Source organism: Carassius auratus, chromosome 23, assembly GCF_003368295.1.
Source record: "Carassius auratus strain Wakin chromosome 23, ASM336829v1, whole genome shotgun sequence".
NCBI classification, from domain to species: Eukaryota; Metazoa; Chordata; class Actinopteri; order Cypriniformes; family Cyprinidae; genus Carassius; species Carassius auratus.
In genome coordinates, this window is record NC_039265.1 from 3,861,401 (window position 1) to 3,875,365 (window position 13,965).

A 13,965-nucleotide genomic window follows, 5' to 3' on the forward strand; every position below is an offset into this window, starting at 1 on the left:
CCGTAATGCCGTCAGAGCAGCTGATTAATGGCCTATACACATGAGGGATTAACCTTTTTCGAATGGGGCAACAATGCACCCATTAAACCCCATCAGCAGTGACAGGGCTTGTCCTTTGAGATGGAGGTACCTTTAGCCCTCTAATGGCTCAGCATCAGCTTGCAATAATAAAGAAACAGAGCAATCTGGCCGCGGTTTGTTTGGTTGATGACGAAGGAGCCATGAACTGTGATTTCAGCTGAGAGCCATTACGGAAACAGAGCGAAAGGTGGGAGAGGGGAGCTGGCCATGGCCTTGTGTCTCACACAGGATGAGGAAGATCAGAAGATTGAACACAGGAGGACGAGTGTGAGACAGGAATTCCAGGTCTTTAGCATGGGAGTGTTCCCTTCTTAAAGGTGCTGAAAGGTCACTTACTGCCCGAGCCTGGGAAAGAAGCTTGCGCTAGACTGCAGCAAGCCAATGAAGTTTAGCTGGACTTCCAACTGGTTATGCTGGCCTGTTTTGATGGTTTTACAGGGGTTTTGGATGCTTTTCAGCTATTCAGGCTGAAAAACCAGCTGAACGACTTGCTGGGAGGCCAGTTTAGTCAGCAGTATGTTTGTATTTTTGACATCAGGGCAAATCATGGTTAGGTTTATATGAAAAGTATGTAGCATTTCTTTAATCTAGGTTACACTTAACAAGAAAGATACATAAACAAATACTAAAAATACTGAAGGCCTGGAATTTGCTTCTCACCAATCCTCCTGTTTTCTCAAGCCTTCTGATCTTTGTGCTCTTTTATACAAACTCGATACAAAAATGATACATATTTAAAGTTTTCTTTGGTCTCGTCTGGAATCTAAAACTACTTCAAATAAGTCTAAAAAAGTGCTTCATCTGTTTCTTAACAACACTTGAGCAACTATATTTTAAATGGTTTCAACTGCAACTTCATCATTACAAATGTGTAATTAATATATTTATATCAAATACAGACATATTCTTATTGAAATTAGGTGTACAAAACCATAAATGCTTGTCAGTACATTCAGCATTGCACTTAAACCACCTTTCAAAGACAATAGGAATATAAAATTACATATAAAGATGTAGTTGGGTCTTACTTAAAGTTTAGCTAACTGCATTTCATATCAATTTAAACTAAAATACATTTTCATTTAATTGCAATTACGAAACAATAACATGTCCAATAAAATTACATTTTGGCCAAAGTTTAATGCCGCACTGTATAGTTTAGGGGGGAAATCAATCCCATAATGCACTGCATAAATTATTTTATTTGAGATACCAAAAAGACAGATTTCACTAATTACTGGTTATTATTGAAGAAAACAGTTAAATCTAATGAAATAATTGTACTATTTATATAAAGTTCTGCCTAATACTTGTGTGTGTTTATGGACTTTTTAGCTTTATTAGAGTCAAGCCATTAGTCAAATTCTGTTGGATTTAACTGTGAGTGTGTGTTGAGTGGTGTGCAGAGTACGAAATCATTTCTATTTAGTTTAGATTTGCAACAGTATATAGACAGAACAAAGTAGCTTTTGGATGAGAGTTCTTGTGTGAGCTCAGAAAATCATCAGCTCTGAAGAATGCGAGGTAGAGCTGAAGTAAAAAGGTGGGATTTGGGAAGTAGAAGGACATACTCGGCTCAGATTGCGTTTCATCTGTCCCAAAGGCGCACAACAAGACTTCCTCTTCCCCCTTCCACACTCACAGATGACCTTGGAGTTGATAGGACAGCAGCCAGAATCTGACAGCCGCAGGTCATGGGAGTAGTTTATGTAATGCTGAGGGACTTCAGTGGGTTATAGTGTTACTGAAGTGAACAAGCAGATATTGATGGCTCAGTCTCAGTTCTGATTGAAGTAGACACACGCCGCATAACTCAAACACAGGATGTGGAGTGATAGTGCTTGGGTCAGGTCAAATCCACCTCTCTGGATAATAAACCTAAAGATTTGTCTGTGCTCTCTCATACATTTTATCACATCTGATTGTTCCAATTAATCATTCACGTTTGGTAGGCAGCTTAAGGTGTAACAGAGACTAAAAGAAAATGGGAAAAGTCCCAAAGAGCCCGCTGTTGACCCCAGGGCAAAGAACTTTACAGATGATCCTCAAAATTGTAATTTAGACTCGTGAAATTACGCTGTGCAAACTGCAGTGCCTAGGGGTGTAAACGAGTACCAGAAAGGGTGAAAACACACAAATTCATCATTCCCAGCAGCACTTCAAAGCATGACATTTATCTCCCACTAATATCACTGTAATGTGTTTTCAGACAAACTGTCTCGAGGAGTTTCTTGCTATTCATAATGCAGTTATTGAATAGAAACAAAGAAGCCCATTATATTCCTTAACAACTACAGACAAAATAAAAAATATGATTTTTTAAGAGGTACTACATTACTAGGGTTCCAGACTGTAAGCCGAGCAGTGCTTGGGGCATTAAAATCATATTTTAACGACACAATTTTTTTTGTCAACACTTTAGATATTAATAGTTGTTATTATGCATTATGTGTAATGATGTGTGCATTCATATAATATCTTAATTTCAGATAATGAAGAAGTGCAGAATCTTTTTTTTTTTTTTCAGGGTTTGCAAAAGTCCAATTATGTTTTGCTCATCATCATAAGATATTGTGAAATTTTAGGCTCTTTAATCCAATTAAAGGTTAGGAGAGAATGGTATATTCTAGGTTTGCGCCAAAGCAATCACAAATTAACAATAAATATAATCCTATATCAATAATATGATATGCTGCATCAAACTATATTAAAATATAATTTAACTGCATTATTAAATTTTATTTATTTAAATATATTTCAAACATTTTATATATACACATTTCATTAAATACACAATTTTCATGTTAATGTTAGTTAAAGGTAAAGTATTAGTTGTTTTGCTGTATATATATATATATATATATATATATATATATATATATATATATATATATATATATATATATATATATATATATACAGTATGTTTTAGTTATTTTAGTACATCTAGTGTAGTGAATACATATATAGTAAGTTAATCTATATGAGAAATATTGCCTTGGATATTAGTAGAAATAATTTGTTTAAAGTTTTTTTAACATTTATTTTATTAAAATTAACATTTATTTTATTTCAAGTATTTTCTTATCTTATCTTAATGGAGATCAAATATGATACTGTATGTTGCAAGACATTGTGATTGTTAGTTGAACAGTTAGTTAGTTTTCAGGAGGTACAGAACAGCTTCATCTTTGCTATTTTGTTGAAGCTTGGACATTTCCCCCACTTCACCCTGTTGTTTGAAATGTAGCAACAGCACACCATTCCCAGGGAAGTGAGGACTAATTCAGTGAAATGGAATGAGGAATTGCTGTTTTCTTTGACAGCCACGCCATAAATATTGACTCCTACTAAAACGTTACATTTCCTGCAACCCTCCTGCCGTCTGCACGTCCCCCAACACTTTCTGACAGCTCTGGCCATTCCCAAATCCCAATCCATCCTGTTTGTGTCAGTCAGGTGTCCGAGAGTCCCAGCTGTTCCCCAGCCGTGCTGCTGCTGCCGGCGGCACCATGTGTGAGCCTCCACAGCCGCCAGGTGCTTTTCATTTCAATCTCAACGCTCTCCAGAGACTCTCTGAGGGGTTACGCTAGGTCTCACCTGAGCTAATTGGTCCTTCAGGGGGAAAAGTGTGAGCAGACATGCTATATGCTTTAGCCTTCAACTTCTTTTGATTGATGGCTGACATGTAAATGTCTAGACAGAGTGTGTACATGCTAGATGTTGGTGTAAAATATGTTTGATCTTTTATGTGGCTCTGTTGAAGCATCTCTGTACGTCTTTGAGCTTTGAACAAAACATTTGTGTCTGACACATGCAGTGTTGCATAAATCAGTCTCAGAAACGTGACATAGGAAACTGAAATGTGTACATTTTCACCTAAATTTAAATATTGGTATAATAAAGACCTAATATAAATTGGTTTCCTGGAGTGTAACATGCTATATTACAACTGACACTATTTTTAGTGTTTTTTTTTTTTCAATGTTTTATTATTATTATTAATATTTATTTATTTATTTATTGTTTTAATTTATGCATTCATATAAACTCATTAATAATAACATTTTTAAAAAATCTTGCTTGTCTTATTATCTGGTTAAAAAAAATCTAAAAATATTGAGAAGCAAAATAATTAAAAAGTTTAACAAAATACAAAAAATAATAAGTAATAATGGGACAAGAAATAAATAAATATTTAAATTATTTAATCCCCAGTACATTACGATTAATAATTTGAACAAGTTTAGCTGTTTTTATTAAAATAACAAAAAAAGATTTTGTTTAATTATTATTTAAAACCTAAAAGAAAAAAAAATGCTATTTCAAGTAGCACTTTATAATAATGCAATAACTAACAATGAGCAATGCATTTTTTACAGTATTCATTAATGTTTGTTGAGTTTAGTTAATAAAAATGCAAACGTTCATTTTTAGTTCATGTTAGATCGGGTCAATTTAATAGTAATAATAATAATTAAAATAATAATAATAATAAAAATAACATATTTGATTCTATTGAATAAATTCAATTTCATGTTGATAAAAGCATATGGTAATAAATGTATAGATTTTATTTTTTATATTTATTATTTTATATTTATATTTATAAAAATGAATCAACTACGTCAACTACACACAAGGCATGTTAAGGTCATTATCAGCAGAGCTGGTGATTTCATTTATTTGTTTATTCCTGATTTTATGGTACACTTCTACCTAGGTCTTGTATAACACATCTGGAATTACGTCAGTCTCCAACTTAACCTTCACTGAACCACTTCACATAAATAACCACTCATCAACTGGATCTTTTGTATACAGCGTTTTGTCACACCACAGAGGTGAACGCAGCTCAATACATGAGGAGCAGGTTTAAATGCCCTTCAAATGTACTTACAGTTCACTGAGGAAGTGCAGGTTGTGGAAAGCGTTGGGCTGAATCTCACTGATGTTGTTCATACTGAGATCCCTAAAAGCAGAAGAAAAGAGAAAGAAACCGAGAGGTCAATGGCAATGACAATCATATCAGTGTCTCCTTCAGAAATCAAGAAACATACGTTAAGAAACATAATCGATGTTGAAATATGTAAAATTAGACCAAATAAAGGAAAATAAACAAGTATGTGTTATGTGAATGATTCGTGAAAATATTTTCATATAAAAGTTCATATAGTTAGCATTTTATTACTTATTTAGCATTGTTTCCCCCTGCTAATCAGACCAGAACCGTGACTCATTCTGGAACAGTTGAAAGCCGCTGATTTGTTTAATTAAGGTCTGCATGCTGCAGAGAAATACAGTGATATTGAGTTTATGAGTTTATGCTTGATTAGTTTATGAGTTCATTAATTTACCATCATGGCTCCAGGGTCACATATTTGACCTTTCCTGTAATAGCTGGAGCTTTAGACACACGCTCATGATCAATGATCACCAGTACGATATTCATTAAGCTTTAAACGCAAACAAGATGAAAAACTGCACATTATTGATTATACGAGAGTAATTCTAAGTAATCCAGCACAGTAGATCTCACATTTCAAATGAAAATGAATCGGTTGGCTGGCTTCAAAAACACAGCAACGATATGACCCTTGATTATGACACGTGAAATCTGGCCTTGTGCTTTTTATTATTATTATCATGGATGCCTCTCTGAATTTCCAGTTCAATGAGTGAATGGGATGCAGGGTTTGTATGTGATTGTTACTTCAGCTGTGCCAGTATTGTCTAATCAATAGTGTTGATTATAAACCCTGTCTGATCTAGACAACACCTTGAGTCTCTGAAAAGTGAGCGGCTCTGGCTTTGACAGTTTCTTCCCAAGGCAGCCAAGAACCCTCTGAATGAAACATGTGGACTCTCGTATCAAAGAAAACCCACACCTGCACATTTTACCATCCATCAGAGAGGAAGAAGAAGAAGAAGAAAAAAAAACAATAAAAGAAGAAAAACTTTCCACTCTGAATGATTGTTCGACAGATGTAATTTCCTCTCTGGTTTGTAGTAAATGTGTGTGCAGTTGTGTTCCAGATGTTTCTGCCTTCAGTCGAATCAAAACTTCCTGATCATCAATATTTTTCGCTTCATTTCGGGGTCAGGCATATATCTTTATTTTCACTCTCATATTTTACCCATCAGTGTGATCTGAAGTCTTAAATGACCTTTGACCTGTGATGGTTGTCAAAATTTAGATATAATGTAGATATAGTGCTATCTGAGTACTATAGTATTATGAATTAGCTTTTGTTATCGGTATATATATATTAACCGTTTTAGTACTTCATCTTAAAAAAAAAATCAGTGATTTGACAAGATCACAGTTTAAAGTGTAAATTTTTCATCTAATATATATGTTTAATTATTTCAGCTTTATTTTAATAACCAAAAACATCTTTAATAGTTTAAGGCAAAAATCCATCAATGTCAAAGTAGCTGTGTAATCTTAACGGACCATGTATTCTAGTATATATTTAACAGTTATTTTTATTCTTTTTTTTTCTCCCCTCTGCTTCCTTTTTTTAGCTTGTAATTCAGACAGTACATTATCTACCCCTAAATGAATACTTAAATATTCTGTCTGACAAACTAGAATTAATTCACATGCACTTTAGACATAACCAAGCAAATATTCAATAACTACAGTGCTTATTCCCCATGACAAATTATTCATAAGTTGAAGAAAACTACACAATTAAAATCATTCACTTCTTTTAGTAGCTCTGTCAGGCGCCGTTATTATTCTTTCCACCAACCGCACACACACACACACACACACACACACACACACAAGACTGAGGGATACCATACACAGCTATATTTGCGAAGGCAGTGTTTTTCAGCTTTCGGATACAGACTGATGGATCTCGGGAGTGTTACTCAACCTACAGGTGAAATAAATTATTCAAACCGAGGGTCGTGTCACTCCAGAAGTGTAACAGTGCTGCAAGATGAATCAAGAATGGGCTAAAGTGGTTTTACTGCAAAGTCCTTGGGCATTTTTAGCAAGGTTTTCGTCTAGGCAATGTCGAGTCGACATTGATGCAACCAAACTGCAACATTACTTCATTTGTTGTCCCTGGAGGTCTGGAACAGCCAAAAGGGCAGCGTCTCATAACCGTAGACCACCAGGCTTGAGAAGATAAACTGAAAAGTCTGAAAATATTCATCACAGAGACTTTGATACTTAGCTATTTATTTGTTTTGTCAGCGTGTCAGCCATGACAAGGTGAAAAGCTAATTTGCTGTAGATGAGGCCTGGAAAATTTCACTCAGAAAAAGAAACAGATTGAGTTGACCTGACCACCGCTGTTTTCCACTGACATGGTGGCATGGAATGCAGTCAACACAAACCTGTTAAACCGGAGAGAATATTTGGGTTTTGAACGACTCCCAATATATCGCACACATGAGCTGGTATTTATGGCTTAATGAGCGTTTGCTATCGAGGTGTCGACGGCTAGCTTACAGCAGGGCTAACGGTATACTGAATCTGTATCATAAAAAAAATTATAGCTGTGTGAAACACGTTTCACACATGCAGATATCAGCATATTCTGTGCACTAGAATAAATATCAATAAAGGCCCTTTCACATCAAGAACTATAACTATAAAAATAATAATAAAGATAAAATTTTCGCATATATGTAGTAAAAATCATTCAAAATGTAAAAAACTAGCAGAATCCACACTGAAATTATAAAATCATTGCAATCACTTTCACAATGATTTCTTAAGGATTTTTATAATAAAAAACACCAACGGTCAATTAGCGCTGGACAATATATAGAGTATTAGCAATATTATCGTGATGATTGAATATGTGATATAAAATTACAGAATTTCACTATCAAATATTGTCGAAAATTGATTAATATGCAAAAAAAAATGCACATATAGGCAATTTTTCTCCTCCTTTATATCTGACGAGTAGCACACAAAGTAATTGTAAACGAGTTACTAATGTTACATACGTGTAAAGATTATCATCAAATTTTTTAAAGATATACTAAGACATCTCACATTTTAGGTACAGTATAAGCCCAGCCCTGCAGCCAATTATAATCCATCCTGCTTTAAAGAGCTTAAGCGCAACTGAAGAAAATGCTTGCTAATTTTCTTGGTGTGAATAGCAATATTAAATGTAAAAAATATCATTCTGTTGATGTCTACTAAAAGCTCTATTTTGCGTAGTTTTCTAGCTAGCTAAAAGCTGGCTAGGTTAGGAATGTGAACGTCTCTTCACACCAACTCAGGATGTTCAGTGTAAAAATTCAGGGCGCTAAGCATTTTCTTTTGAAATTTTAACAGCCTTTCAAAATCTATTCTATGTGATAGCGTGCATGAATGCAGGTGGTCGATACATGCACTCTAAATAGCGTCATCTTTTTCTAGTATCTGCTCTATTTTTCTCCAGAAGTTATGACCGATAAAAATGTCTTTGTACTCTTTTAAACTAAATATATACTGTACACACTATTCTGGTGATGATATTTGCATCACTCGCACTGTGCGTGGATCCTCACATAACGTGTAAAAACCAAAGAATGCTTTGGCAAGGTAACAAGCTCCCTTAACTTTCAGATGCAGCCTCTTGTCTCTGCACTCTTGTAACTGGTGTTAAGAAAAAAAGTTTTGCTGAACTTTTTGTGTGTGTATTTCTACTGCTCTAAAAGCGCCACCTACTGTCAGAGAGTGAATGTGGATATTAATTCAGTCCGTCTGTTCCTTAACACATTAGTCTGACTGGACAAATCACCTAATGTTGGTTTTTATTAGAGACTGCTCACTACTTAAATAATCACCGGCATGCTTACTTGCATCACAAACTTTATCGCCATCTGCTGGAGGGGTGTCTTAAAAAGATAAGACTGGAAACAGAATGACTGATCATTTGTTTTGGTTGTTTATTATTTTATTTTAGGTAATTCTTCATTAACTTTTTAGTTAATTTTGTTACTTTAGAATGCAAAGTCAGTATCTTATGTCTTCAGTTTCACTGTATGATGATAACACTGTTGTTGACAGTAACTTTCGATATAAACCAACTCCCTCATGTGGCAACCCTTAGTTCTTTCCACACTTAACCAACACATGCTGCTTTTTTATTGCAATAATTACAATTAATGAAAACGACTTTTGTTTTACAGCCAAATGGGCAATGTTGATTTAAGTCTTCAAGAAGTGTAACCGATCTCCTGCTGCCTTTACGGAGAAACCCATGTTCTTCACACTGCACATGCAGCTTCATATTCCAACCACTGCAATCACGAAGATATTGATTTTCTTTATTGTTTTTTTTGTTTTTTGTTTTTTAATTAAAGAAAGGCAGATGTGACCGGTTCACAAGAGGTCATACTCACAATATTTTGAAATTATAGGGAATATCTGGCAACCATGTTTAGGCACTGAACACATGGTTCCTGATTATTATTTCAATTATTGCTAAGTGTGTTCAGGCAATGCGGCACGTTTGTTCATATCAGTCCCGTCCTCCCTTCAGTACACCCTGTGGGAAATGGTATATATGGAGGCTGTGTTGCAATCTCACCCCCCACCCCCCCGGCGTTTGCACATGTAGGGGTTTTGATGCACGGCCATCAGAAAGATGATACTCGTAAACGTCAACACATGCAATGAAGACTTTACTAGTTTCAAACAGCTGCTGCCTCTCTTTGCTGCCTCTCCCCCTTCATCATACATTTGCATGTTATTCTGGCCTTTGTGTTCAGCTTCATTCTACAGCTGCAGTGGCATTTTCACTTGAAACATTCGTAAAAAGTGTAATTCATACGGTGAGGAAATGCAATTATCTATGACTACATAGCAAAAAATTAAGAAAATACAATTTCAGTCCGTCAAAATTTCACATTTAAGTCAGTGTGTTATTCAGTGTTGACAGTGCATTTGTGGAATTTGCAAAAGTGCAAACTGATTTAAATAAATGTTTTCAGTGTATAGAAATAGTGTACGCTGCAGTTTGCGTTTTTGCCATTTCAAAGCGACTGACAGCATCTGCCACTGCAACTGTAGAACAACTCCTTTATATATAGTGGATGATTAAGTGAAATAGGACCACCTGTGTCCCCCTGCCATGTTTTCATGACTTTAACGCTCTGGACAGAGGTGAAGTGTAGGTTACAACAGCACTTTTAGCCCTCTAAGGACATATGACATCAGCCCAGCTAGAGAGAAAGACAGCATGTGTTGACTCTACCAGCATAGTCTGGCATTTACCCTGTAAATGCTTCCGATGTTTATCATTTACAAAGAAATGATAGTCAGGAATATGTACTGTACCTGCAGACATAGCAAATTTTTATAAAACAGTAATCGTTTCATGTAACAGAATATGCATTGATAACAAAAGTGTTTTTTTATTTTGTTTTAGTTTTTTCTGCTAATGCCTTCGTGTCAATGACACATAACAATGTTGAGATGATGGAAAATCGTATTTTTTTCTTACCCCTTGAATAATAAAGATGTTTATCTTTTACAGAGAAATTATAGTTTGTACTAGCCGACATGTCTTTGTAAGCTCTCGTGAAATGCTAAATTTAAAACAAGTGTTTTTGGTTGTACAGTATGCCGCATGAAGATATGATGCATTATATACTGAAGGCTTGTGATTTAGAATTTGCAGCAATAATAAATAAGCATATCAAAAATGAATTATAGAAAGACTTTTTACATATTTGCTTGAATTTTCCTAGTACTTGGAAAAGTAACTTTTGAACAGCTACTTTGTACAACTTTTCAACTATGAAAAAAGACTAATTATGAATTCATATTAAAGTAGAAAAGTTAGAACTAAGTATAAATTAGTTAGTTTTTTTGTTTACATTAAATAGTTTACCTTTTTAGCATTAAGTCCCCCAAACTATGTCATAACCACTTATTTGTTAAACCTACTTACTGTAGGACGATGCATAATTACCGTACATGCAATAAACCCTAATCCTGTACTAAGTGCATGCTTCAGTATTTCTTCAGTATTATGCAGTATTATTTTTTACAATATTTAATAAGTTAATTCAAAGCATTTTTGAAGTATTGGGGGTTTTTTGTAGGAAAATAAAGGTTTCTATATAAATTATATATATATAGTTCTAGGACATTGACAAAAGCAGGGTGCTGAAGGAATCCAGCGCTGAGGACATGACTAGACTGCTCTGCCGGTCGTGTCGAGGCACAGCAACAGAGAGGAGACTATGTAATAGCCGTCTTTGAAGTGGCTCTCGAGGGCTCGTTCCTTCCGCCAAACCCTGGCACAGGTATGCTTTAATCTCGCCTGCCTCACGCCAACTCATCATCAAAAGCATGGCACGCTGTTCCCTTTACTGTAATGCCATTTACTCTACAGTTTGCCTAGAATCAGGGCGAGCAAATATCCTCTCCACTGCTGAAGCCGAAGTAAAAACGGAAGCACTCAGCACTTTCCAGCTTAAAAAAAAAAGCATTAAGGTGTGTCAGAAGTTGACAAAGATGATGATGATGATGATGAATTGGATGATGATGATGACTTCAATCTCTGAGTCAGACCTGCCGCATTAGTAGAAACCTTTGGGGCGAGTCCACTGCGAACAGCAAGGAAACTTCTGGGAACTTTATTTGACAAATGCTAAATTCCTACCGAGGAGCATAAGAATATTTTTAAAGAAGAAAGGGAAGGGGAAAAGTGGGTGAGAGCGATGCATAGATTAGGAGGCTGTTTGGGAGAAGTTGATACAGTCTCCATGGTGAGAAACCTCAAGCCCTTTTCGGGTGAAACTAAGTGTGGAGGTCGGAGCCATGCTTCAATTCATCATTCACTCCAAGCTGACGTAATGGCGTATCAGACAGACCCGGGTTCCCAAAACAACAGTCTTAAACTTTGCTCTGAAATTGTTTCCTGTAACCTACGAACAATTCCCACATCGCACACAAAGGACAGCAGACCGATACGCTTGTGGTGCTTTGTTTGATGATAAGGCCCATGCAAGTGTTACATGAATGTTCATTAGAGATATTCTCCATCTTTCTCAGCCTCTTGATGACAGCCGGCCATTTATCAGCACTACTGGAACAATCTGAGCTTTGTCGGCACGCTTCCTGTTTTTTGTCTCTCGCTGACTCACAAACACTTTCCTATAGGTCAGGGGCCAAAGCTTCTCAAAGTGTATTTACACCAGCTTCAGACGAGACCACCCTGGAGAGGAAGGAGTGATTGAAGTTAAAGCTTCACAACATAACGTGTGATAAGGCAAAAATCATAGTTGCCCTTTAAAAGACAGATTGAGGATAGGGGTTCCTCTTTGTATAATGGAGCACCAGGCCATAATACTCCATGCCTGAGTGCACAATCACACCTCTGTCTTCAGCACATCGCTTTTGCTTCATGGCCACGGATCGTATTTTAGTACATCTGTAAATATGCTTTATTTAATTTGCTTCTATTACTTCATTCACTTCAATGGTTATTTTAAGGATTTATTTACCATCTACTGACCAAGATTTTTTTTTGCTTACATTTCTATCTCATTTTATTTTTAACTTCTCTCACTTTATGATTAGTGGTTATTTTCAGTGTTTATTTGTGTTTTTTTTTTTTTTTTTTTAGATTGTTTTATCACGTTTATGTCACACCTATTTTAAGTTAATTTGTTTTTTTTTGTTTTAGCGTATTGCCCAAGTTCTGTTAAAAGAAAAATATATATATATATATATATTATTATTTTTACTTTTCTCACCTTTCTTCAATGAGAAATGCTTATATTTTATTTTGTTGCATTTGTAGGATATTTATTTTATTTTTAAGTTTTTTTTTATTTTAATTTTTTTACGTTTTTTAATTTTAACTTTTACTATTTTATTATTAGTTCATGAAACAATGTTCATTTTATTTATGTATTGTTTTTAATCACATTACTTTTACTTTTTATGTTTTATTTATTTATTTTTTTACATCATGACAAGGTGTGTTTTAAGTTTTTATTTCATAACTTCTTTAATGTAATGACCAAGGTTTATTTGGATTTGATTGTAATCATGATATGCAACAGTGAGCAACCACATTTTCAGTCACAATTTTTAAACATTGTGAAAGGAACGATCAAATCATTAACACCAGAACAATATATAAATACTGACTCAAAGTCTTTGATTTTAAGTATGAGATATAATATCGCAGTGTATTCACTTGTTTGCAATACAAACAATATAGTTTGAGAGTGTAGGGAGACTTGAGTTCAGAGCCCAAATGATGTAAACTATGCACTTTCGCCACTATGCACTTGGCAGACCTAATCGTCCCCGTCGTCACCCTCCGACCTTAAAAGCTGACATGTTTGGGTAAACATTACACAGTGCTGTGAATCCTGAGCCACTGGTGGAAAGCCACAAGACAAACAGGCCATCCTCAGGTGCTGCCGGCCTCTTCAAAGCGCTGGATCCCAGTCAACAGCTCTCTGTCGTTAACACGGCTGCTCTAGTCCCGCTGTTCTTCGGTTAAACCCAAAAGAGAAAAGCAGGCCCTCCAGACATATCTGTCTCTCTCTCACACCCGCTCGCTTTCATTTCTCCTTACACAGGTTGTGCAGGCTTTATCTTCTCCTGGACTGTTTTTTCTTCTTGCCAAACTCTTCTTAAATCATTTACCAAAAAGCTGTTCTTTGGCTTCGTGGGACTTTGAATATGGCGCTCAAGTTGTGTGAACTACCTTTATGGAGCTTTTTGCAATTTTGTAACTTGACAGATGTGGCAACTGTGAACAAAGATGTATTAAGTGTTCCTGTAGCTCAATTGGTAGAGCATTGTGCTATCAAGCGCAAGGTTGTGGGTTCGATTCCCTGGGAACACATGATAGGTAAAAATTGATAGCCTGAATGCACTGTAAGCCACTT

At 35.5% G+C, this 13,965-nt stretch overlaps 1 protein-coding gene across 1 annotated transcript in view; it reads right to left on the reverse strand.

The window, feature by feature from the left end:
- The window catches only part of lgr6 (leucine-rich repeat containing G protein-coupled receptor 6), a 73,180-nt gene that overhangs the window by 36,984 nt on the left and 22,231 nt on the right, over positions 1 to 13,965 (reverse strand). Inside the window, exon 2 of the mRNA XM_026199275.1 lies at positions 4,982 to 5,053. Coding sequence (XP_026055060.1) covers positions 4,982 to 5,053 — 72 coding nt within the window. The remainder of the gene's footprint in view (positions 1 to 4,981; positions 5,054 to 13,965) is intronic.